The sequence below is a fragment of the Oncorhynchus nerka genome, linkage group LG10, assembly GCF_034236695.1.
Source record: "Oncorhynchus nerka isolate Pitt River linkage group LG10, Oner_Uvic_2.0, whole genome shotgun sequence".
Classification (NCBI taxonomy): domain Eukaryota; kingdom Metazoa; phylum Chordata; class Actinopteri; order Salmoniformes; family Salmonidae; genus Oncorhynchus; species Oncorhynchus nerka.
In genome coordinates, this window is record NC_088405.1 from 44,119,873 (window position 1) to 44,147,541 (window position 27,669).

General features: G+C 40.4%; 1 protein-coding gene across 1 annotated transcript in view; it reads left to right on the plus strand.

Annotated features, from left to right (window-relative positions):
- The window catches only part of LOC115135373 (arginyl-tRNA--protein transferase 1), a 190,276-nt gene that overhangs the window by 20,571 nt on the left and 142,036 nt on the right, over positions 1-27,669 (plus strand). Inside the window, 1 exon segment of the mRNA XM_029670013.2 lies at positions 6,618-6,815. Within this exon segment, the coding sequence (XP_029525873.2) occupies positions 6,618-6,815 (198 nt within the window).

The window sequence follows — 27,669 nt, forward strand, 5'->3', positions numbered from 1 at the left end:
TATTAAAAAAGTACTGGCGGTGGACAAAAAACGGAATCGCCTGGATTAAAGAAGGGCAAGAAGGGTTGGGTGATATAGCGAATTAATTCAAATGTATGTTTTTGTGCAATATTCCCCAATGTCTATATCGCAAGAATTGCAGTTTTGCTCTTTTTATTTTTTGAGGTTTTGTCTGTTTTATTCTCGTATTTTTGGTCTCGTCTCTTTCTCTCCTGTGCACCTCCCCACTTACACGAGAGATCTGTATATAATGAAAAGATGCATGTCTTTGCCCTAACGGTGGGAGTCGTTGTCCCAAAGGCAGGCGACAAGCTTAGGTCCAAAATAAGCCTGTATTAAACGTATTGACCTTATTTTGGAAATTTTTGCTTTCGCCTCTTCTTCTATTGTTTACGCACACCAAGTCCCTCCCCCTGCCTCATCACATCTTCCTCTGTGATTTCAATTGATTTCAATTCGCTATTTGAGGCTTGGTCCAACTGATTCTGTCATATGGACACAAACACATTGAGACATTATTTTACTGTAATAGAGGAGAAGTAAACTTTTCTAAAGAGAACCTTTTTATTTCTCACCTACTCAAACTGCACTCAGAGCAGACACTACTCAAACGAGACTATCAATGAACATTTGATTTTGGAAAATGAATTTTGTCTCACGCTGCATTAGGGTACCATGTACCACTAGCAGCATATTGGCTAAAGATTGTTATGCTAGCTGTCTAATCTGTGTTTTATAAATGTAAAACACAATTAGTTCTAATTATGAGAAATAAAGTAGGCCACTTGTTGGCTAAACTTGAAATATAGAGATTAGCTGGCCAATCACTAGCATGTGGACTTTTTATTAATTCCCCGATTTCGTCATATCCAATTGGTAGTTAGTCTTGTCCCATCGAACTACCCCGCCAAGCCACAATGCTTCTTGACACAATGCACACTTAACCTGGATGCCAGCCGCACCAATGTCAGAGGAAACACTGTACACCTGCTGACTGTGTCAGTGTGCATTCGCCCGGCCCGCCACAGTAGTCAGTAGAGCGCGATGGGACAAGGACATCCTGGCTGGCCAAACCCTCCCCTAACCCGGACGACGTTGGGCCAATTGTGCATCACCTCATGGTTCTCCCGGTCGTGGCTGGCTGTGACACAGCCCGGTATCAAACCAGGATCTATAGTAGTAACGCAGCTAGCACTACGATGCAGTGACTTAGACCGCTGCACCACTCAAGAGACCACTAGCACTAGCAATTATTTGTGAATGTGCATGGTTCTAGTTACATAAAAAAAGGGGCATTTTCATAGACTTGAAAGCCAGGTCAGTGGCTATTGCAAAGATAATACAATTATTAGTGGGTCTTGTGGTTGTGGAAGGCATATATTTAGCCTAGGTATAACATCAAACTCAATATTTTTTGGTCACATACACTTTTGGCAGATGTTATTGCGGGTGTAGTGAAACTCTTGTGCTTCTAGCTCCTACAGTGCAGTAATGCCTAACAAGTGGTTGTTGTCCTTGATGATCTTTTTGGCCTTCCTGTGACATCGGGTGCTGTAGGTGTCCTGGAGGGCAGGTACTTTGTCCCCGGTGATGCATTGAGCAGACTGCACCACCCTCTGGTGGGCAGAACGCACCCACCGAGAATGAGAGCCCACCTTCCTTGTTAGCTGGTAGGTGGCACTGTGTTGTCCTCAAAGCAGGCGAAAAAGGTGTTTAGCTTATCCGGAAGCAAGACATCGGTGGCTGGTTTTCCCTTTGTAGTCCTTGATTGTCTGTAGACCCTGCCACAAGTCTTGTCTGAGCCGTATAATTGCCACTTCACAGTCTCTGTACTGACATTTTGCCTGTTTGATTGCCTTGCGGAGGGAATAACTACGCTGTTTGTATTTGGCAATATATCCCAGTCACCTTGCCATGGTAAAATGCAGTGGTTCACGCTTTCAGTTTTGAGTAAATGCTGCCATCTATCCACGGTTTCTGCTTTTGGTAGGTTTTAACCTCTGGGGGCAGTATTTCATTTTTGGATGAAAAACGTTCCCGTTTTAAACAAGATATTTTGTCACAAAAAGATGCTCGACTATGCATATAATTGACAGCTTTGAAAAGAAAACACTGACGTTTCCAAAACTGCAAAGATATTGTCTGTGAGTGCCCCAGAACTAATGCTACAGGCGAAACCAAGATGAAATTTCATACAGGATGTGAGCCAGATTTTGAATGCGCTGTGTTCCAATGTCTCCTTATATGGCTGTGAATGCGCAAGGAATGAGCCTACACTTTCTGTCGTTTCCCCAAGGTGTTTGCAGCATTGTGACATATTTGTAGGCATATCATTGGAAAATTGACCATAAGAGACTACATTTACCAGGTGTCCGCTCGGTGTCCTCCGTCGAAACTATTGCGTAATCTCCAGGTGCGTGCATTTTTCCATTTTGAACAGCGGAGAAACCAAACTGCCACGAGTGATTTATCATCGAATATATATGTGAAAAACACCTTGAGGATTGATTCTAAACAACGTTTGCCATGTTTCTGTCGATATTATAGAGTTAATTTGGAAAAAAGTTTGGCGTTGTAATGACTGAATTTTCGGGGGGTTTTCTTAGCCAAACGTGATGAACAAAACGGAGCGATTTCTCCTACACAAATAATCTTTTTGGAAAAACTGAACATTTGCTATTTAACTGAGAGTCTCCTCATTGAAAACATCTTAAGTTCTTCAAAGGTAAATGATTTTATTTGAATGCTTTTCTTGTTTTTTTGAAAATGTTGCCTGCTTAATGCTATGCTAGCTATCAATACTCTTACACAAATGCTTGTGTAGCTATGGTTGAAAAGCATTTTTTGAAAATCTGAGATGACAGTGTTGTTCAAAAGGCTAAGCTTGTGAGACAATATATTTATTTCATTTCATTTGCGATTTTCATGAATAGTTAACGTTGTGTTATGGTAATGAGCTGGAGGCTATAATTACGCTCCCGGATACGGGATTGCTCGTCGCAACAGGTTAATAGTCACAGTGGGTACAACATCTCCTATACACTTCCTGATGAACTCGGTCACCATATCCGCGTAGTCGGTGATAATATTTTGAGGCTGTCCGGATCATATCCCATTCCTCGTGATCAAAACATTCTTGAAGCATGGATTCCGATTGGTCAGACCAGTGTTGAGTAGTCCCTAGCATGGGTACTTAATGTTTCAGTTTCTGCCTAAAGGGAGGCGCAAAATGGACTCGTGATCAGGTTTCCGAAGGGAGGGTTGGGGTGGGCCTTGTAGGCATTTTGAAAAGTTGAGTAGCAGTGGTCCAATATTTTCTCGGAGTGAGTTCTACAGTCAATGTTCTGGTAGGACTTCGGGAGCCCCCGCCCCCCGCCCTGAACTGAGAACCCAACTGGCTGTTCGGACTCAGATATCCCGAGAGAGCCGTGTTTCCGTTAAACAACATTACAATCCCGGAATTATCTCTGGAAGGAGATCATCGGCCAGAGCTCGTCAACTGTATTATCCAGAGACTGAACGTTTGCGAGTAATGTACTTGGAAGCGGCGGGTGGTGTGCTTTCCTCCTCTCCGAATACCTCTTCTCCGCCAGCGGTATTTTGTGAGCAGCCTCTTGAATCAGTTGAATTGCCCTGAGGGGTATGAACAAAGGATCCAATTCAGGAAAGTCATATTCCTGGTTGGGAATGCTGGTGAGTTACCACTGCTCTGATATCTAAAAGTTATTTCCAGTTGAATGTAATAACACTTTTTCTTGGCTGTTAATGTAAGAAGTAACACAAACTAAATATTGCGAAGTTGCTTAGGCGCTAGAAGCACTGCTGCCCTGTCTGTCGGCGCCATTAACCCATCCTGAATTCATTCGATTATTGCTGACTGTTTGAAATGCAGTGTATTTGACATTTTAATTTGACAACTGTTATTTGAAGAGCATTTTTTTTCTTGATATTGTGAATCGCCCATAAGTTTGACCTTTTTTTTTGTGTTTTTTTTTTTGCTGATTTATTGCCCAGCCTTAACAACAATGACAAAGTGCATAAGTGGTCACTCAATAGTAATTTTCTTGTCCCTCATTTGTTTGCATTTCTGTCCACCACTTGGTCTTCTATCCCTCAACCCTGATCCATTATTCTCTCTGCACCGATGCCTACCTGTCCACTCAAAACATCTTGAAGAGAGTTCAGAGGTTTCTAATCTTGGTAAAGACACCATGGCTAGATGCATAACTGTAATTTATTTTAATGAACTTAAATCTGAACCAAAAGAAGTATGTTAATTGAATATCAGGGATATCAACACTATCCACGTTTCAATGCAAACCAGGCTTAATAGGAGCGTACTGGGCTTAATTGGAACGAGTGATTTATGAGGAAAAATACAAAATATTTTGTGTATAATATACGCAATAGACTACAATATTATGCAAAGTTAGTATTGAACAATATTTATTTATTCCAATTCTGTGTAGTTAGTGATATTTGTGCTGCTGTACCCTTTCACCTGTCTAGGACACAGGTTCCACTAACGGAACCCCCCGGGAAATTCAGAAATATTTTTTTGAAATATTTATTTTTCGCACATTAACAAGTACAATACAGCAAATGAAAGATAAACATCTTGTTAATCTACCCATCGTGTCCGATTTTTAGGTTTTACAGCGAAAACAACATATATTTGTTAGATCACCACCAAATCCCAAAAAACACACCCATTTTTCCCAGCCAAAGATGGAGTAACAAAAGCAGAATTAGAGATCAAATTAATCACTAACCTTTGATAATCTTCATCAGATGACACTCATATGACATGTTACACAATACATTTATGTTTTGTTCAATAATATGCATAGTTATATCCACAAATCTCGGTTTACATTGGCGCCATGTTCAGAAATGCCTCCAAAATATCCGGAGTAATAACAGAGAGCCACGTCATATAACAGAAATACTCATCATAAACTTTGACGAAAGATAAAAGTTTTACATTTAATTAAAGATACACTGGTTGTTAATGCAACCGCTGTGTCAGATAAAAAAAAAATGTTACGAAAAAAGAGAGACGGCTCTCAGAAGAAAATATATTTTTCCGCCATTTTGGAGTCAACAGAAATACGAAATTACATCATAAATATTCCTTTACCTTTGATCTTTCATCAGAATGCAGTGCAAGGAATCCTAGTTCCGCAATAAGTTGTTGTTTTGTTCCATAATGTCCATTACTAGTGTCCAATTAGCTTCTTTTGCTAGCACGTTTAGTTCACATGTCCAAAACCTGGCGCTGGTCCAGGCGAACTCGCCCGAAAACTTCAAAAAGTTATATTCCAGGTCGAATAAACTGGTCAAACTAAGTAGAGAATCAATCTTCAGGATGTTATCATATATATCCAATAACGTTCCAACCGGAGCATTTGTTTTTGTCTACAGAGTAATGGAACGCAAGGCGATATAATGACTACTGTGCGTAACCAGGAACTGGCATTCTGCCAGACCAATGACTCAAATAGCTGCCATCCGGTCCCACATCACACTAAGGGCTTCATTCCACGTTCTACTGACTGTTGACATCTAGTGGAAGGCGTAGGCAGTGCGAACAGATCCATATCTTATTTTGATGTGAATAGGCGATGAGTTAAATCAACCAGCCCCAGAATTTCCACTTCCTGTTTGGAAGTTTGCCTACTTCTGTTATACTCACAGACATAATTCAAACAGTTTTTTAAAAACTTCAGTGTTTTCTATCCAATAATAATATGCATATATTAGCATCTGTGACAGAGTAGGAGGCAGTTCACTATGGGCACGCAATTCATCCAAAGTGAAAATGCTGCCCCCTATCCCTAAAAGGTTACGCTTACGAGATGCTATTTTTTTGTAAATTTGACATTTATTTAACAATATAACAGTAAAATAAGAAAATGCATTTAAAAAATTTCCACAGCTGTCTAAATTTAATAATTAAACGTCTGATTGGCTTAGAGTAAATACTTGTCTACATAACCAGATTAATTAATTTGAAACATTTAACCGCAGAAAAGGTTTATTTGTTTTATTTGAATCTAAAGATGGAAGTGTGCTTAATGGGTATGTGGGCTTAAAAGGTATGCTTATCCTATTTAATCAAGATATGGCATTTTCATTTTTCCCCCTTCAAATGTTACATTCTTTACTTTGACATTAGAATATTTTTGTGTAGATCATTGTCAAAAAAAGATCATCCATTTTAGTCCCACTTTGGAACACAACAAAATGTGGAAAAAGTCAAGGGATGTCAAGGTTGTCTGAAGGCACTGTATTTAAAATTGCACTTGTTTTCGTAATTGAAATCATAAAGAAAGGTAATGACAGCAATGGTTTAGAAATGACAAAGATTCTCGCATTATTCTTTACGCTTAACATTATTTAACTGGATTATTTGAATGGTGAAATTATTTCAAATGCCCATTCCTACTCTGTATTAGCCTGGTTAAACCAGACTGAACACTCAGAACAAGTGAAAATGGTGAGTGTTCTGTCTGGTTCAACCAGGCTAACTTTTTACATTCAGACTTCATTGTAGTACATTATTAATACCTACTGATTGTGTATCAGTTGTGACTGACTGGCTTTGTGCTGTTCAGGGGAGCCCATGGACTCGCTGTGTGAGGAGGGAGGACTGCACGGCCCTGTTAAAGTCTGTCACTCTGAGGTGGCGAGTCCTGTGGTCACAGCCATTCTGACTGAGGAGGGCGACACCACACCAGCCAAGTTTGAAACCGCTAGAAAAGACCCAGTGTCTGTTCCAGACGGGAGAGGACCAGAAACAACCCCCAAACCGGGTAAGTCTAAAGGCAGGAAATCAAGAGGGCTAGACAGAAGCGAGTTAATTGTGTGGCCCTTCAGTGGAGAATGATCTTCTTTGATTGGTTAAATAAGCTGGAATCTCATGTCAGCTGGATCATTTGCTTGCTTACAATGTGCAAGAATATTGTGTATGTTGGGCTACATCTTCACCCCTCCAGGATCTAGCTCTCATCTAGGTGTAAGGATGCACAACCTCTGCTCCCTGTCCTTTTCATGAAAGATGATTTATCTAGAATAAATGAAGTTCACCATATGGGCAGCAGGTGGGAGCAGTCACCTATGAATATAGTCGTTCTCTGTCCTGATTCTTATGAATGGAACCGACGATTCTGCTGTAAGCCAATTTATCACAAGCTCTCCCTTCAGTTCCCCACAGTTCAATTGCAGGATATCCTGAGACACTCCACAGTGATAAATGGTAATGAATGAACAACATTGAGTGAATTAATACATATAAATACTGATCAGGTGAGGGAAGTGCTACGTATAACTGCTCATAATTCAGCTTCTGACGGTCCTTTCTCTCTGGGTATGTCCAAAATGTCTACCCCCTACATATCAAAATATATTTCTCACCCATCTATACACAATACCCCATGACAGTGAAAACATGCTTTTAGACATTTGGGCTAATTTGATTTTCTAGGTAAGCCTCAAGAGCTTTCCACACCTGGATGTTGCTACATTTGCCCTATTTATTATAATTTTTTTTTCTTCCCCCAAAGTTCTTCAACCTCAAATTGGTTGTTGATCATTGCTAGATTTCCATTTTCAGGTCTTGACATATATTTTCAACTCGTGTAGATTTGGGTTTTATGTTATTGCCCCGCTGAAAGGTGACTGAATCTCCCAGTGTCTGGTGAAATGCAGACTGAACTAGGATTTTGCTTGTGCTTAGCTCGATTTGATATATATTTTTTGTCCTGAAAAACTCCTCAGTCCTTAACGATTACAAGCATACATACCCCAAACATGATGAAGCCACTACTATGCTTGAAAATAAGGAGAGTGGTACTTAGTAATGTGGTGGTTTGCTTTTGCCCCGAACATAACTTTTTGTCTTGAATACAAAGTGTTAATATCTTTGCCACATTTTTTACAGTATTACTTTAGTACCTTGTTGCAAACAGGATGCATGTTTTAGAATATTTGTATTCTGTACAGGCTTTCATCCTTTTCCTCTGTCAATTCTGTAACTATTGTGGAGTAACTACAATGTTGTTGTTCCATCCTCAGTTTTATCCTATCACAGCCATTAAACTCTTAAGTCTTATAGTCCTCCTCTCTGGTAACTTGAGTTAGGAAGGACGCCTGTATCTTCGTAGTGACTGGGTGTACCATCCAAAGTTGAATTATTAACTTCACCATGCTCAAACGGATATTCAATGTCTACTTATTTATTTTTACCATCTACCAATAGGTGCCCTTTGCAAGGCACTGGAAAACCTCCCTGGTCTTTGGTCGAATCTGTTTTGAAATTCACTGCTCGACCGAGAGACCTTACAATTATCTGTATGTGTGGGCTGCAGAGATGAGGTAGTCAACATGTTTTTAAACCGGGTGAGTCCATGCAACTTTATTATGTGACTTGTTAAAACCTGTTGACTGTACAGGTTCCCCAAGGGGTACCACACCCCACCGCTCAACTGAAACAGTGGTGCACAGAATGCAAAAATATTCTTCAAAATATTTAACCTCCACACATTAACAAGTCCAATAGCTCAAATGAAAGATAAACACCTTGTTCATCTACCCAGCGAGTCAGATTTCTAAAATGTTTTACGGCGAAAACATAGCACATATTTATGTCAAACCACCACAAAGACAGACTTTGTCGAACAAAAGATGCAGTCACAAACGCAGGATTGAAAGAAAAATAATTCACTAACCTTTTGAAAATCTTCATCAGATGACAGTAATAGGACATGTTACACAGTACATTTATGTTTTTTTTCAATAATATGCTATTTATATCCATAAATCTCCGTTTACATTGACGCCATGTTCAGAAAATGCTAAAAAATGTCCGAAGAAATTATAGATAGCTCCGTCAGATAACAGAAATACACATCATAAACTTTGACTAAATATACATGTTCTACATATAGTTAGAAAGATACACTGCTTCTTAATGCAACCGCTGTGTTACATTTATTTTTAACGTTACAGAAATCGCTCACTAGGCAATAATCTGAGGCGGCGCTCAGACGTAAGCAATATTTCTCCGCTATGTTGGAGTCAACAGAAATACAAAATTACAACATAAATATTCCCTTACCTTTGGTCTTCGATCAGAATGTAGTGGAAGGAGTCATACTTACCTAATATATATAGTTTGGTTTCAGTTGGTGTGTCCTTACAGTAGCATATGCTAGTTCCAGCTGAAATGCATCCAAAATGACTTCTGGTCCCGAACAGTTGCGCATCAAAACTTCAAAATTACATATTATATGTCGACTAAACTGGTCAAACTAAGTGCAGAATCAAGCTTTAGGATGTTATAAACGTACAAAACAATTCTCAATTCTACCGGACAATCATGCTTCTTCTCAGGCATTCTGGAACCAAGGAAGGTCTGTTCCAAAAGCGCGCTCTAGCCCCCATGTATTTTCTCGCGACACCCACTCTTTCGCCTCCCAAAGGGTCAAAATTAAACGCTCTACTGAATGAGGACATCTAGTGGAAGACACAGAAAGTGTCTCCAGATCCATAGCTGGTTGGGAAGGGTGGGGGTGAGGACGTCAAAGTTGCCCCAAGTTTCAGGCTCCCAAAAATAGTTTGGGAGATTGCCTGCCCTGTGTGTTCTGCTATACTTACAGACATAATTCAAACGGTTTTAGAAGCTTTAGAGTGTTTTCTATCCAATAATTATTATTATATGCATATATTAGCAATTTTGGACAGATTTTTGTTTCAGTTTACTATGGGCACGCAGTTCATCCAAAGGGGGCAGTATTCTGCCTAGCCCTAATTAAGCATTACTTCTGAAGCTTATTTAAGCTTGCCATAAAGGGTTTGAATGCTTTAATTTGTAAAATGTTCTAAAAGCATAAATCCCCTTTCACATTATGGGGTTGTGTGTGTGTGTGTGTGTGTGTGTGTGTGTGTGTAGGCCAGTGACAAAACATACATTATTATTTTTTTTAAATTCAATACTGTACACATACCTTTAATGGTACTCTATTTTCTTCCACTCTGCATTGTTGGGAAGGGCCCATTAAGTAAATATGGCGTTGTTAGTTTACACCTGTTGTTTATGAAGCATGTGACAAATAACATTTGATTTGAAATGGCATCCTATTCCCTATGTAGTGCACTACTTTTGACCAGGGGCCATAGCTCTGGTCAAAAAAAAGTGCACTTTATAGGGAATAGGGTGCCATTTGGGACAAATTGTTCATATAAGCCCTTGGCTACACCGTGAACCAGGAAAGCCTGGTAGGGTACTATAAACCTAAGCACATATATACGCATAGACAGGGCAGATCTGTTTACCACACCTCTATGTAACGGATACAGTAGAGATGAAGACTTATGTCATGTTCCCCTTCACCTCTCAGAAAAAGTCCCACTGAAAGTCATGTCGGGGCTGCTTGTGAAATGGCTCCCTTAGTGCACTACTTTTGACCAAGGCCCATAGAGCACTACTTTCTACTTTCCCTATTGTCATGACGTTGGCCTGGAGGTAGGTTTATGACAGTCATAAATACCTCTTTCCCCCCCCCCCCCCCCTTTTTTCCTCTCTCTACCCTACTGGTTAACATAGAGATTCTGGGAACATCAGAAGATGGGGGGGGGGAGAGAAATGAACTATATTCTGGTAATCCGACCAATTGAACATATGCGGTGGTACTTAATGAATATGATGTCAGTTCGGTTGTCATCTGAGACATTCTCATCAATGATAAGAATGACATAAACTCTACAGTGGAAAGTCTACACATCAGAGTTATCGGATTCACATGGAATTGTTGTTCAATTTAAATGTTTGAATATGAAAATATTCGTGATGGGATGAAATGTGATTTTAGCTTCTAAAATGTGAGATTTGGATTTTCATAAGGTTAGGGCCCTGCTCAATCAGTGGCCCGCCCCTGTGAAGGAACATGGGCTATACAACTTTTCAAGCACGCCCTCTTCTCCCTTCCTATATAAAGCCTTGACGACAATATAACTTCCTGTTCCGAGGATGTGAGGATGACTGTCCGATGTCAGAATGGTTCAGATAATAACTACAGAATGAAGCCAACATCAGCATGAGCTTGGGTTGCGAATGGTATGAACTTTGAACTCTTATTCACTACAGAAGTGATACCTCCTAGTGGTTGAGTTAGCAACCGCCGCTGCAAACTCAGGTTAGGAAGGAACAGACAGAGTATCCCATCTACCACACAACGAAGTTACTACAACGTATCCAATTGACCACCAGAGACATTCTTCAAAGGACTTGGTTGGGCAACACGGCCTTCCATCTACCACCAACCTACCGAAGTGCAGTTCAGAGTAAATATTTAGAATACATAAGATACAGTATTTAAGATAGCACAGCTTCGCCCTTTGTTCCTCAGTCTTCCCGCTCTTTCACTCAAACCCAGCCCCTTTTCTTTTGTGTAACAAGCTGTCATATCTGTTCCGCCCGCTAGGGACGTTTCCCTTTATGATGTAATTTGTAATCAAGTTATGATTTAATTCTGTGTGATTTAGTTAGGTATTTTAGTAAATAAATAATTAAACCAGATTTTGTATTGCTGATTCAACTTGTTAGCCAGGGTTCGTGAAGATAACCAATAATTTACAACTTTCAGATGAGACTGAAATAAGGTGACAATTAATATTGACTGCTATTGATGTAAAATATTACTAGGTCTTTAAGAGTTTATTCGGAAGATAACAGCTCCATAAATATTATTTTGTGGTGCCCCGACTCTAGTTAATTACATTTACATGATTAGCTCAATCAGGTGATGTTAATTACGGCGAAATGATTTTATAGAATAGTATGTCATATCACTTAATCCGGCATAGCCAAAGACACAACACTAGAAAGGGAATAGGGTGCAATTTGGGGTGCACCCCCATGTCTTCTCCACCTCGTCCCGTTGGCCCACCTCTCTGAAATGTTTCGAGTTAGGCTAGATGGAGAGAGGTGCAGAAGTGTGTGGGAGGGATGGTAAAGCTGTAATTATTTCTAACATGGCTCCCTAAAGTTAGGGGTTGCCACTGTAGGCCTACCTAACTTTTTGTGTGTTAGTGAGTCAGTTCATTCCTGTCTTGATAAAATGTGAAATGGTTAAATGCTACATTTAGTTTATATATACAGTGCATTCAGAAAGTATTAAGACCCCTTGACCTTTTCCACATTTTGTTATGATACATTATTCTAAAATGGATTTTGTTCCCCTCAATCTACACACAATACCCCATAATGACAAAAAAACAGGTTTTTAGAAATGTTTGCACATTTATTTAAAGAATAGACTGAAATATTACATTTACATAAGTATTCAGTGCCTTTACTGAGTACTTTATTGAAGCACCTTTGGCAGTGATTAGTCTTCTTGGGTATGACACTACAAGCTTGGTACACCTGTATTTGGGGAGTTTCTCCCATTCTAATCTGCAGATCCTCTCAAGCTCTGTCCGGTTGGATGGGGAGCGTTGCTGCACAACTATTTTCAGGTCTCTCTAGATATGTTCGATTGGGTTCAAGTCTGGGCACTGGCTGGGCCACTCAAGGACATTCGGAGACTTGTCCTGAATGCACTGGAGCAGGTTTTCATCAAGGTCATCAGTACTTTGCCCTGTTCATTTCCCCCTCGATCCTAACTTGTCTCCCTGTTGCTGAAAAACATTATCCCCACAGCACGATGCTGCCACCACCATGCTTCACTGTAGGGGTGGTGCCAGTTTCCTCCAGATGTGATGCTTGAAAATCATGCCAAAGAGTTCAATCTTGGCTTCATCAGACAAGAGAATCTTGTTTCTCATATGGTCAGTCTTAAGGTGCCTTTTGACAAACTCCAAGTGGGCTGTCATGTGCCTTTGGCCAGACGGAACCCACTCCTCAGTAAATCTACCATAAAGGCCTGATTGGTGGAGTGCTGCAGAGATGGTTGTCCTTCTGGAAGGTTCTCCCATCTCCACTGAGGAACTCTGGAGCTCTGTCAGATTGACCACCCTTCTCCCCCGATTTGTTCAGTTTGGCCAGGCGGCCAGCTCTTGGAAGAGTCTTGGTGGTTACAAACTTCCATTTAAGAATGATGGAGGCCACTGTGTTCTTGGGGACCTTCAAGGCTGCAGAAATGTGTTGGTACCCTTCCCCAGATCTGTGCCTCGACACAATCCTGTCTGAGCTCTGCAGACAATGGCTTTGTTTTTGCTTCGGCATGCACTGTCAACTGTGAGACCTTATATAGACAGGTGTGTGCCTTTCCAAATCATGTCCAATCAATACATTTTACCACAGGTGGACTCCAATCAAGTTGTTGAAACATCTCAAGCATGATCCATGGAAACAGGATGCACCTGAGCTCAATTTCGAGTCTCATAGCAAAGGGCCTGAATACTTATGTAAATGTTAATATATATATATATATATATGCCAACATTTCTATACCTGTTTTTGCTTTGTCGTTATGGGGTATTATGTGCAGATTGAGATTTGTATCTATTTAACCCATTTTAGAGTAAGGCTGTAACGTAACACAATGTTTAAAAAGTCAAGGCGTCTGAATGCACTGTGTGTGTGCGGGAGGTGGAGGTGACTTCAAACATTTTATTTATTTTTTATATATATTTGTTTAAAATTCTGATTCCCATTAGCTTTTGCGGAAGCAGCATCTACTCTTTCTGGGGTCCACAAAAAGGTAACAACATGCTGATAGACATGGAGAGTCACACACATTTTTTAAAATGCAATAATACAAGTGTTTTTGTTTGTTTTTTTGTTTTTTGTAGTGCGTTTGTGTCCCCTTACAGTCCCTGCCGGTCCATTAGTTGTTAAATCCGTTTTGTAAAGGTCATTTTGCTGATTGCTTGAGTAATTGGAGATGGGAGTAACATGCAATCATGACTCTGTATAGAACTGTGCGTTGCCATTAATTTGTTTTGGACTTGGATTTGCAAGATGGTGCCAACAGAGGGTCGCCTCACTTCTAGTCCTTGAGAAACTATGCAGTATTTTGTAATTTTATGTATTTATTTAATTGTTAGCTCAGAGAACCTTTAAGTGTTATCACATACAGCCGGGAAGAACTATTGGATATCAGAGCGACGTCAACTTACCCACATTATGGCCAGGAATACGACTTTCCTGAAGCGGATCCTTTGTTTGCACCACCACCCAGGGCATTTGATCTAATTCCAGAGGCCGACCCAAAACAACGTTGCCGCAGATGGGGTGGCCTTATGGTCAGGCTTCGAAGGCATGCCCACCGCTTCCGAGTATATTACTTGCCAATGTCCAGTCTCTAGGCAACAAGGTAGAGGAAATTGGGGCAAGGGTTTCTTTCCAGAGCGCAATCAGAGATTGTAACACAGTCTGTTTCACGGAAACATGGCTCTCTTGGGATATGTGGTCGATATAGCCACCTGGATTCTTTAAGCGTTGCGCCGACAGAAATAAACATCTCTCTGGGAAGGAGGAGGGCGGGGGTATATGCTTCATGATTAATGACTCATGGTGTAAACTTAACAACATACAGGAACTCAACTCCTTTTGTTCACCTGACCTAGAATTCCTCAATCAAATGCAGACTATATTATCTCCCAAGACTATTCTTGTCGGTTATTGTCACCGCTGTGTATATTCCCCCCTCCCTCTCAAGCCGATACCACATTGGCCCTCAAGGAACTTCACTGGACTTTATGCAAACTGGAAACCCATATCCTGAGGCTGCATTTATTGTAGCTGGGGATTTTAACATAGGAAATTTGTTAGCATATTTTTTAAATTTTATTTCACCTTTTATTTAACCAGGTAGGCTAGTTGAGAACAAGTTCTCATTTACAACTGCGACCTGGCCAAGATAAAGCATAGCAGTGTGAACAGACAACACAGTTACACATGGAGTAAACAATTAACAAGTCAATAACACGGTAGAAAAAAAGAGTCTATATACATTGTGTGCAAAAGGCATGAGGAGGTAGGCGAATAATTACAATTTTGCAGATTAACACTGGAGTGATAAATGATCAGATGGTCATGTGCAGGTAGAGATACTGGTGTGCAAAAGAGCAGAAAAGTAAATAAATAAAAACAGTATGGGGATGAGGTAGTTAAATTGGGTGGGCTATTTACCGATAGACTATCTGCAGCGATCGGTTAGCTTATTCAATATATTGATTGTAGCATTTGTGCGGGTAATACACTCGATCACTGCTACTCTAACTTCCGTGATGCATACTAGGCCCTGCCCCTCTCCTCCTGTCCTATAGGCAGAAACTCAAACAGGATGTACCCGTGATAAGAACTATTCAACGCTGGTCTGACCAATCTGAATCCACACTTCAAGGTTTTTTTCTGATCATGCTGACTGAGAAATGTTATGGGTAGCCTCGGAGAATAATATTGATGTATATGCAGATTCTGTGAGTGAGTTTGTAAGAAAAAGTGCATTGGAGATGTTGTACCCACTGTGACTATTAAAACCTACCCTAATCAGAAACTGTGGATAGATGGTGGCATTATCACCAAACTGAAAGCTCGAACCACTGCATTTAACCATGGAAAGATGACTGGGAATATGGCTGAACACAAACAGTGTAGTTATTCCCTCCAAGGCAAGCGAAATGTCTGTATAGGGACAAAGTGGAGTCTCAATTCAACGGCTCAGACACGACATGTGGCAGGGTCTACATGCAATCACTGACTACAAAATAAAAATATGCCACATCACGGACACAGTCTTTTTCCAGACAAACTAAACACCGTTGCACACTTTGAGGATAATACAGTGTCACTGACACAGCCTGCTACCAAGGACTGCAGGCTCTCCTTCTCTGTGGCCGTCGTGAGTAAGACATTTAAACGTGTTAACCCTCACAAGGCTGCCGGCCCATACGGCATCCCAAGCAGTGTCCTCAGAGCATGCGCAGACCAGCTGGCTGGTGTGTTTACGGACATATTCGATCTCTCCCTATCCCAGTGCCCACATGCTTCAAGATGGCCACCATTGTACCTGTACCCAAGAAGGCCAAGGTAACTGAACTAAATTACTATTGCCCTATAGCACTCACGCTGTCATGAAGTGATGTGCTTTGAGAGACTAGTCAAGGATCCATACACCTCCACCCTAGACCCACTTCATTTTGCATACTACCCCAATAGGTCCACAGACGATGCAATCTCCTGCACACTGCCCTATCCCATCTGGACAAAAGGAATACCTATGTGAGAATGCTGTTTGTTGACAGCTCAGCATTCAACACCGTAGTACCATCCAAGCTCATTAAACTTGAGGCCCTGGGTCTCAACCACATCCTGTGCAATTGGGTCCTGGACTTCCCGATGGGCCGCCCCCAGGTGGTGAAGGTAGGAAACATCACCCCTTCGCTGATCCTCAACACTGGGGCCTTACAAGGGTGCATGCTCAGCCCCCTCCTGTTCTCCCTGTTTACCCATGACTGCGTGGCCATGCACACTTCCAACTCAATCAAGTTTGCAGACGACACAACAACGACGAGACGGCCTACAGGGAGGAGGTGAGGGCCCTTGGCGTGTGGTGTCAGGAAAACAACGTTCCTCAGTGTCCACATCACGGACAAACTGAATGGTCCATCCACACAGACAGTGTGGTGAAGAAGGCGCAATAGCGCCTCTTCAACCTCAGGAGGCTGAAGAAATTTGGCTTGTCACCTAAAGCACTCTCAAATTTTTACAGGTGCAAAATTGAGTGCATTGTATCAGGCTGTATCACTGCCTGGTACGGCAACTGTACTACCCACAACCGCAGGGCTCTCCAGAGAGTGGTGTGGTCTGCACAACACATCACCGGGGGCAAACTACCTGCCCTCCAGGACACCTACAACACCCAATGTCACAGGAAGGCCTAAAAGATTATCAAGGACAAGAACCACCCGAGCCACTGCCTGTTCACCTCGCTACCATCCAGAAGGCGAGGTCAGTACAGGTGCATTGAAGCTGGGACCGAGAGACTGAAAAACAGCTATCAACCCCATCACACTGTTCAATAGCCATCACTAGCCGGCTTCCACCTGGTTACGCAACCCTGCACCTTAGAGGATTCTGCCCTGTATACATCGACATGGAATCACTGGCCACTTTTAAATAATGGAGCACTAGTCACTTTAATAATGTTTACGTACTGCTTTACTCATCTCATATGTATATACTGTATTCTAATTTACTGTGTTTTAGTCAATGCCACTCCGACATTGCTCGATCAAATATTTCTTAATTGCTTTCTTTTACTTTTAGATTTGTGTGTACTGTTGTGAATTGTTTTTAGATCCTACTGCACTGTTGGAGCTAGGATAACAAGCATTTCGTTACACTTGCAATAACATCTGCTAAATATGTGTATATGACCAATACAATTATATTTGAGACTAACTAGCTCCTTATTCAGTGAGCTCACTGGCTTTGGGTGCTGACATGGAGAGTGTGTACCATGCCCTGAGGGACACCGCACTGTACATATCTGATGTTATAGAAGCTTCCATTGAAGAACACTGGGTTGTATTGGATAAATAACTCCAACCATGGGATGGCAGATGACGTAAAGACATAGCAAGTAATCTTTTTTCAATAGCAATTTATGATCAGGTTGTGACGGTAAGGACAGGTTGTTAAACCCCCAGTGCTCTATCTGCTGCCTACGCCCCTGCCATAAATATACATGCCAACACCGCTGCAAGGCTAGAGGCTAGCACAGAGGGATGACGCAGCAACAAAACGACCTCTTCTACTGGGAAACATTAAATCGTGTGTGGGTGGTACGAGAGCAAATCAGTCTCAGTTTTCCTGTGCTTGTATTACTAGGCTACTTAATGAAAAGTGTTTGTGTGGCTGAGGGGGCAGGGAGAGTGCTATAGATTTGATGAAGTGTTAACTGCTGGAGTGGGAGACTCGGTCTTCCACATCTGTCATTTTCTTTACCAAGGCTGCATGCTCTGTCCTCGAGTACCTCTTTGTGTGTGTGACTGAGAAATGCCTATCTGTGTGTGTCTCTGCTAAAGAGAAGGGGTAAATTGTCTGGCGACATGTCATGTGACAGAGGGAAAGTATGGTTGAAGTCAGAAGTTTACATACACCTTAGCCAACTACATTTAAACTCAGTTTTTCACAATTCCTGACATTTAATCCTAGTAAAAATTCCCTGTTAGTCAGGATCACCATTTTATTTTAAGACTGTAAAATGTCAGAATAATAGTAGAGAATTATTTATTTCAGCTTTTCTTTCTTTCATCACATTCCCAGTGAGTAGGAAGTTTACATACTAATTGAGTGTATTTGGTAGCATTGCCTTTAAATTGTTTAACTTAGGTCAAGCATTTCGGGGAACCTTCCACAAGCTTCCCACAATAAGTTGGGTGAATTTTGACCCATTCCTCCTGACAGAGCTGGTGTAACTGAATCAGGTTTGTTGGCCTCCTTGCTCGCACACACTTTTTCAGTTCTGCCACAAATTTTCTACGGGAGTGAGGTCGGGGCTTTGTGGTGGCCACTCCAATACCTTGACTTTGTTGTCCTTAAGCCATTTTGCCACAACTTTGGAAGTATGCTTGGGATCATTGTCCATTTGGAAGACCCATTTGCGACCCAACTTTAACTTCTTTGGGTTAGGGGGCAGTATTGGGAATGTTGGATGAAAAGTGTGCCCAAACTAAGCTGCCTGCTACTCAGCCATAAAAGATAGAATATGCATATCATTAATAGAAAACACCCTGAAGTCTCTAAAACGGTTTGAATGATGTCTGTGAGTATAACAGAACTCATATGGCAGGCAAAAACCTGAAGAAATCCAACCAGGAATTGGGAAATCTGAGGTTTGTAGTTTCTCAACTCAGCCCCAAACCAATATCCCACTGTGTATTTGATATGTTGCACTTCCCACGGCTTCCACTAGATGTCAACAGTGTTTAGAAACTGGTTTGAGGGTTCTACTATAAAGGAGGGGTGGCAGGGTAGCCTAGTGGTTAGAACATTGGACTAGTAACCGAAAGGTTGCAAGTTTGAATCCCCGAGCTGACAAGGTACAAATCTGCCCCTGAATAGGCAGTTAACCCATTGTTCCTAGGCCGTCATTGAAAATAATTTGTTAACTGACTTGCTTAGTTAAATAAAGAGAATAAAATAAGAGCTCTGAGTGAGTGGTCTGGCAGAGTGCCACAGCCTCAGTCGCACGCTCACGTGAAAGGTACGTTCCACTTCATTTCTGAAAACAAAGGAATTGTCCGGTTGGAGTATTATTGAAGATTTATGTTAGGATGGTTTTTAAAGATTGATTCTAAACATCGTTTGACATGTTGCTACGAACTGTAACAAACTTTTAAAAACTTTTCGTCTGCTCCTAGTGAAAGCTCGTCATGAATGTGGATTACTGGACTGAACGCGCAAACAAAATTAGCTATTTTGACATGAATTATGGACATTATCAAACAAACATTTATTGTGGAACTGGGATTACTCAGAGTGCATTCTGATGAAGATCATCTAAGGTAAGTGAATATTTATAATGCTATTCTGACATCTGACTCCAACATGGCGGATATCTGTTTGGCTTGATTTGGGCTCTGAGCGCTGTACTTTATTTTTGCTTGATTATTGCTTTTTCGGTAAAGTTCTTTTGAAGTCTGACACAGCGGTTGCATCTAATTCCGTGCATATTACTTGTATTTTCATCAACATTTTATGAGCATGTCTGTAAATTGATGTGGCTCTCTGCAAAATCACTGGATGTTTTGGAACTACTGAACGTAACGCGCCAATGTAAACTCTGATTTTTGGATATAAGTATGTACTTTACCGAACAAAACATGTATTATGTAACATGAAGTCCTATGAGTGTCATCTGATGAAGATCATCAAAGGTTAGTGATTTAATTTGATCTATATTTCTGCTTTTTGTGACTCCCTTTGGTTGGAAAATGGCTGAATGCTTTCTGTGACTAGTTGCTGACCGAACATAATGATATGTTTTGCTTTCGCTGAAAAGCGTTTTTGAAATCTGACACTATGGTTGGATTAACTTCTTGACGCTACCCATCCCTTAAGCGGGATAATTGGCACCAGCAACCGCTGAATAGCATAGCGCCACAGGCAATCCAAGCGTTTAAGTTTATCGATCGCATGACAAAACATTAAGTACACTTAGCATCAGGTAGTTTGGTCACAAATCAGAAAAGCAATCAAAAAAATTATTTACCTTTTGATCTTCGGATGTTTTCACTCACGAGACTTCCAGTTACACAACAAATGTTCCTTTTGTTCCATAAAGATTATTTTTATATCCAAAATACCTCAGTTTGTTTGTCGATTTATGTTCAGAAATCCACAGGAAAGAGCGGTCACGACAGCGCAGACAATTCCAAATAGTTTCCATTATGTCCACAGAAACATGTCAAACGTTTTTTATAATATTATATAATCGATAATATGTCAACCACAAATGTCTTTCACAGTAGGAGAGGGAAAAGCAATACCTATCCAAACTCTGTTGTGCGAGCAAAACTCATGTGACCCCTTGACGCGATGTTATCGTTCTGGCTCATTTTTCAAAATAAAAGCCTGAAAATGTCTGAAGACTGACACCTTGAGGAAGCGATAGGAAAAGGAATTTGGTTGATATCCCTTTAAATGGAGCAATGGGAGGCTATGGAACATGGAGTTTTCAAAATAGAAGCCACTTCCTGGTTTGATTTCTCAGGGTTTCACCTACAATATCAGTTCTGTTATACTCCCAGACAATATTTTGACAGTTTTTGGAAACTTTAGAGTTTTCTATCCTAATCTGTCAATTTTTATATGCATATTCTAGCATCTGGTCCTGAGAAATAGGCCGTTTACTTTGAACGTTATTTTTCCAAACATAGAAATAGTGCCCCCCAGCTTCAAGAGGTTAACAAGAATTTTATCTTTAAAATGGTGTAAAATACCTCTGAGGAATTTTTAATTATTGTATTTCTGTTTTGAATTTGGCGCCCTGCATTTTCACTGGCTGTTGAGGTGGGACGCTAGCCTACCTAGAGGTTAACTTCCTGACTAAAGTCTTGAAGTTGCTTCAGTATATGGACATCATTTTCCTCCCTCATGATGCCATCTATTTTGTGAAGTGCACCAGTCCCTCCTGCAGCAAAGCACCCACACAACATGATTCTGCCACCCCCGTGCTTCACGGTTAGGATGGTGTTCTTCGGCTTGCAAGCCTCCCCCTTTATCCTCCAAACATAACGATGGTCATTATGGCCTAACAGTTCCATTTTTGTTTCATCAGACCAGAGTACATTTCTCTAAAAACTACGATCTTTGTCCCCATGTGCAGTTGCAAACCGTAGTCTGGCTTTTTATGGCGGTTTTGGAGCAGTGGCTTCTTCCTTGCTGAGCGGCCTTTCAGGTTTTGTCGAAATAGGACTCGTTTTTACTGTTGATATAGCTACTTTTGTACCTGTTTCCTCCAGCATCTTCACAAGGTCCTTTGCTGTTGTTCTGGGATTGATTTGCACTTTTCTCACCAAAGTACGTTCATCTCTAGGAGAGACCTTCCTAAGCGGTATAATGGCTGCGTGGTCCCATGGTGTTTACTTGCTTACTCTTGTTTGTACAGATGAACATGGTACCTTCAGGCGTTTGGAAATTGCTCCCAAGGATAAACCAGACTTGTGGTCTACAATTTTTTTTATTTTTTGGGGGGGGGTTTTGCCATGATGTCAAGCAAAGAGGCACGGAGTTTTTGAAGGTAGGCCTTGAAATACATCCACAGGTACACCTCCAATTGACTCAAATGATGTCAGTTAGCCTATCAGAAGCTTCTAAAGCCATGACATAATTTTCCAAGCTGTTTAAAGGCACAGTCAACTTAGTGTTTGTAAACTTCTGACCCACGAATTGTGATACAGTGAAATATAAGTGACATAATCTGTAAACAATTGTTGGAAAAATGACTTGTCATGTACAAAGTTGATGTCCTAACCGACTTGCCAAAACTATAGTTTAACAAGAAATTTGTTGTGGTTGAAAAACGAGTTTTAATGACGCCAACCTCAGTGTATGTAAACTTCCGACTTCAACTGTAGGTCCTTGAAATGTAAGTGCTTAAGTCTTTGCGTTTAACTTGCCAATGTCTGTATGAACCCTGTATTGGCTTCTTGTTCGGCTCGCAAATGAAAGATAAAATCACTAGATATTGAAATTATGCACGCGTCATTTTCTTTCCTGTCAGATCTTGTCCCAGGCTGGTATTTTTTTTCATTTGGACCAGTAGCTTTCAGTTGGCTCTGGCCCGGTGTGCCACTGGCAAATTTACCTGCATGTCATGCCCTGCGGTGCACTTAGGGCCTATATGTCTACCTCGTTGTGTAGCCGTTAGCGATGCTAATGATGGCCTTTTTCGGGTAGATAAAGGTAATTGAAAAGTAGCTTCAAAGTTGCCTTTGCCTACCTGGTAGAATCATGCGTATTTGCAGCAATCCAGTGGCCATTTGTTTTCAAAACAATCTCAATTTCGGGACAGATACACCGCTAGCCAAACACAACTGTTTGGCTGGTGAGCACCTGAATAAAGGGTAACCTGAAGGGAAAAAAAAAAAATGTTTAAAAAAATTGGGGGAAATCAGTCCTCCAAGTAGTTTTTCAGATTCTCCCCTCTAGAGGATTTTGCCGAAAAGAAAACCATGGTAATTTGAAATCTGTAACAAATAGATTTTGTACTTTTTGAATTCTCTTTTCTTTGCTGTTACAGTAAGTCTATCCAAATCAATGTAAGAACACAAGGGCATGCACATTTTAAAAGATGCCTAGTCATTATTAGCCTGATTCTGTAGGGAATGCAAGCACATTATGGGACACAGGCCAAGGCCTGGATTCACAAAACCTTGTTAACACTAGAACTGCTGGGCCTCAATGGACTATCTAAAAAAAATAATAATAATTAGCTGGTTTTATGAAGGCATTGGTAAACATTAGAATATGATTTGTATTTTATTTCAAATAACACAATAGCATTTTCATTAGTTTCTTTTGGTTAACAAAATCAATGCAATAACACAATGCCAAAATTCAGGTGTTCTATATATATATATATTTTAAATGTCATGGAGTGCCTTTGTTACAACTATGAAACAAAGCATATGTGTTGAAACATGGTAACAGCTTATTTTTATAACCCTAATATTTAAAAAAAAATACACCAACCACTATGACACATCGTCAAAAGACGAGCGGTCAAATTATAAAAAGAAAAGTATCATAAACATAAGCACCAAGTGGCCTTGATAAATAGTGAAACTGCACAAAAGCAATAAGGGTATTATAATGAATAGAAGTGTTGATATGACAGCAGTCAGTCAATTATTGTCAGCTCGTGCTTGTGTTCATCGTCATGCAATGGTATCAGTTGGATTTCCTTTAGCTGTTATCCCTTGTCCTAACAGTTGATAAAACGTTCAGAACTTTCACTTGCTTTACGCACTACATACCTTTTTGTTTGTTGTGCTTAATAGTATCAGGTTTTCTTTGTCCATGTGTCTTGTCATTCTTCAACACTGTCTCACTTTGTTCATGATGCCGGTCAGACTTGTTTTCTTTGCAAGCAACTTGTTCGCCAATGACAGTGACGTGAAGAAATTGTCCATGGTGACATTGCTCCCCTTGCCAACATAAGGTTCCACAAGTCTCATCACGTCATTCTCAGACACTCGCACCTGCTGCCTGATGTGGATATTGAGAGCCTTTCAACATGTAAAAATAATTACGCTCTCGCTGTGAAGCCTACTCCAAGTAGGATGGAGTACTCCAAGTAGAACAGAGTAGACTGATAAGACTGCTTTGATTCGGGGAACTCCTATAGGGTATTAACCATTTTAAAATTAGGCCTATAATTTAGATGGATAAATACAATGGAATGTTATTTAATTTTAAATGTACCTTTTATTTAACTAGGCAAGTCAGTAAAGAACAAATTAGGAACAGTGGGTTGCCTGCCTGTTCAGAGGCAGAACGACTGATTTGTACCTTGTCAGCTCGGGGATTTGAACTTGCAACCTTCCAGTTAGTCCAACGCTCTAACCACTAGGCTACCCTGACTCGCCCTGTTCTTCATTCACATAATTATGCATTCTTCGCTCCCCTGCGCTCAACTCTCCCATTCTCCCATCATACTTTACTTATTTATTTAATCTGTAACGTGTGAAATTAGTTCGCTATGGTTTAAGTTCAGTTTCGAGGGCAATTGTCGGGGGGTGATTATCAACTGGGCACTGCACTCTCAGCTGTAGGAAGAGGGAGCAGTGTAGGCCTTACTGTTGGGATGAGAGGCAACGGGAAAACCGTTCAAGATGACGACATGCCCTCTTAAAACTGGTTATTAAGATTCTAACAACGGCAGTGTGTTACATAGACGGCAGTGTGTTACAAAGCTTTACTGGTTCTCGTTTTAAAAAATCTATATATTTGTACCTTATTTAATACTAGAACCATCATAGGCCAACGGCCACTGATGCTTCATTTTTGTAATTATAATTTTTGAAATGAGCCAAAAGAAAAAAACAATGTCCTACTCCTTCCTTGACTTTTCCTAAATGGTTGTATTTTACATCAGAATTTTGGAATCACAAACAGGAATAGGTGTGAAAATACTTTTCTAACTTAACCCACCAAGACAATATGCTGTAGGACGTTGGTACCTATTGCTAACTTAACCCACCAAGACAATATACGGTAGGACGTTGGTTCCCAGCCGGGCGCTAATGCCTCCCTCTCTCTCCTCACTGAATGAATGACAAATAGATGAATGGGCAATAATCATTCACCTTCACAATTTCAAATAAAGATGGGCTTTTATGGGACTTTTATTTACTGTAATTCTATTACTAATCAAATGTATTTTAAGGGAAATGCAAACATGCTAAATGTTGCAGTAGGCCTTGAATGCAAACCATATCCTTGACTCTATTCAACTTGATGAGCAGGGAGAAAAAATGATGCCTGCACAGCCTGCCCATCGAAACTATATCTCAACTAATTTCATACATAATAAGAGTTAGCCTATAGACAAGATTTAAATTGAAAAATATCAGACGGAAAATATTGTCAGTTTTTCCAAATGCATTGTAGTATCAGAATGCACATATTTTGCCGTTTCTATTACCCTTGTCAAATAACACTCATACTTCAAGAGGTGCAGCTCTATTTGAACTTTTTCCAAGAATATCTGTGCTGTCCATGCATTCGGCACATGACACCTCCCGCGGCAGCATTCATCTGGCTATTAAGCAAAAACTAACATATTACAATATGCTATTTCTTTATGTAATTCATGAGCTGGTCCTTTTGTTGAAGAATGCAGCAAAATAATTTCACCTGTGCACCTGGCTGATATTATCTTTTTCATTTCTACTTTGTCAAAAGCTGTAACTGGACTTTATTCATTACTATAACTCTATTACTAATCGATTCTACAAATAAATGTGATCAAATGAATTACACAGTTTTATTGTAAGGGAAACAAAAATAGGTTATCGGCCTACGTTTTTTTTCCCCCCTAGGAATTTGTAGGATTATACAGAACATATCCTTTACTCTATCTAAACAAATAACTCATTTAAAAAATATATATAATTCCACAGTTATTCATGCAATCCTTTTAAAATTGTTTATGCACTATCAAGCGATGGTGCTTATGTTTGCTGCACCTTGCTTGTTGATATGCAAATGCTTAAGACGATTCTTCAAAAAAAATAAAGTTATTGGATGTTCTTAATTCCAACATGGCTCAACCCTTGTCTTAAACTCATTGAAGTAAGGAAAATAAGCTAATGAAAGCAATTGAACATGTTTAGTTGACTCACAAACTTTGTCTAGAAGTTTCAGTATTGATTGTTTTAAATCCAAGTATATTTGTTTTGTCAGTAAGAAATGTGCTAACATGATTGCCCTTACTAGCTAGCTCATTGCTTCGCAACAATCATGATCTTAAAAATATAGTTAAGTTCATAAAATCCTACATTAAGAAGAAATGTTTTAGGAATCGCACTTACAAATTATCTTAAACTTATTTAAAAATATATATATTTTAAGCTTTTTTTGTGAATCTGGGTCCAGGTCATGATCAATTATATATTTATTTTTTATTAAATATTGCTGCGACCAAAATCATGTGAAAAAAATTGGTAGCAGTAAAAAAAGAAAGATGTAGAACCCTGCTATGTGTTTGGATCAGTCACAGTCTTCAGTCTGAACAGAGGCCAGAACCCGATATGTGACCGCTCAATCTGACTGTGTTTAGTTTATACTTATTTGGAGGGAAACCATTTGACCGCGCTGTCACTCCTGCTCTCTGTTTATCTCCTGCTCGGAAACGTTCTCTCTTTAGTCACAGGATACGGAGAGAATTTGAGGATATACAAGGGAAGGGGGTAATGCTCTCTCCTCAGTCATCTGTCTGAGACACATCATTTTCTGTTTGTCTCTGGGAGAATGTGAATTGGATCGGCTTCACAATGGTGCTGCCTTACAGAGTTCTGTTGAAGCTACTGTAGACTTTCATTGCAAAAGTGTTTAAATCAATTATTCGGTGACGTGAATATACTTAGTGTAGTTTTATCTAAAAAGTACAACTTTAAATGTTTTACCATTATGAAATTCACAGTGGATGGTCCTTTTGTGCCTCCTCTGAGGAGCCTCCACTGCCTCGCATCCTCTCGCCACTATCCCCGCCTCCTTCTCAAAACCCATTAGAAGAGGTCAGAGGGGACGGACCTCTAGCTTTCTCATCCAATGGGATTTGAGGAGGGAGGCTATGAGGAGTATGCTATTCAGATCTTCCCTCCCTCTTTTTCTTGCTTTCTCACGCTCTCTCCTTCATTTCACGTTGTCTCATAACTTGGTGTCTATTGTCTAGAGTCTAGACACAGAATCACTCAACCTGCCCCATAGCATTAGCACCCAGACAACTGCAAAGTTAACCGTGACTGAGGGATTTATCTATGGTCTCTCGGGGTCCTGATTGAGTTCAGATAAGCTCACAACTCTTACCTCAATGAATGATTTACAGAAAAGTGTGTAGCCCTCAAGTCAAAGTACCGCCCATATAGATACTGAAGGGAGTGTACAGTTCATAGTATGTAGAGACATTAGTTAGTATGTGTAGGTCTATGCTGAAGGCTGAGGATCGTTCCACCCAGTTTTGACACACGGTCATATTAGTTAGTAGTAAAATGCTTTGCAACAGAAAATAAACTAATCTTCTGATTGGACACGTTTTTAGGTAGTCCTTGTTTCAGTTATTTTTCTTCTGTTTGACTAGTGAATATGACCTTGGTTCTGGTTCCTGACACTAGTACTTGCCCTCTCCTTCTGCGGGTCTCCGATATGACATTCGCCAATCAAAAGAGTGCTTTTGGTGGCGGCTTGCAGAAGGCCAGGTGGGGAGGGATGGAGCTGCATTGCGCAATATATGCGTGCGTCAAGTTGACAGAGTAGTCCGTCTGTCTCGGTCCTCTGTCATGTAGATGCAACAGACTCCTCTGTAAAGAATGGGGTTTGTGTGTGTCACTTTTCGTAGTAGGTCTGGAAGAAGATCCAGTTTCCTTACAGTACTCTTCTCCTATCCTGTTTAAACTGTATCAGCCTGGTTTGTATGTTTGTCTCTA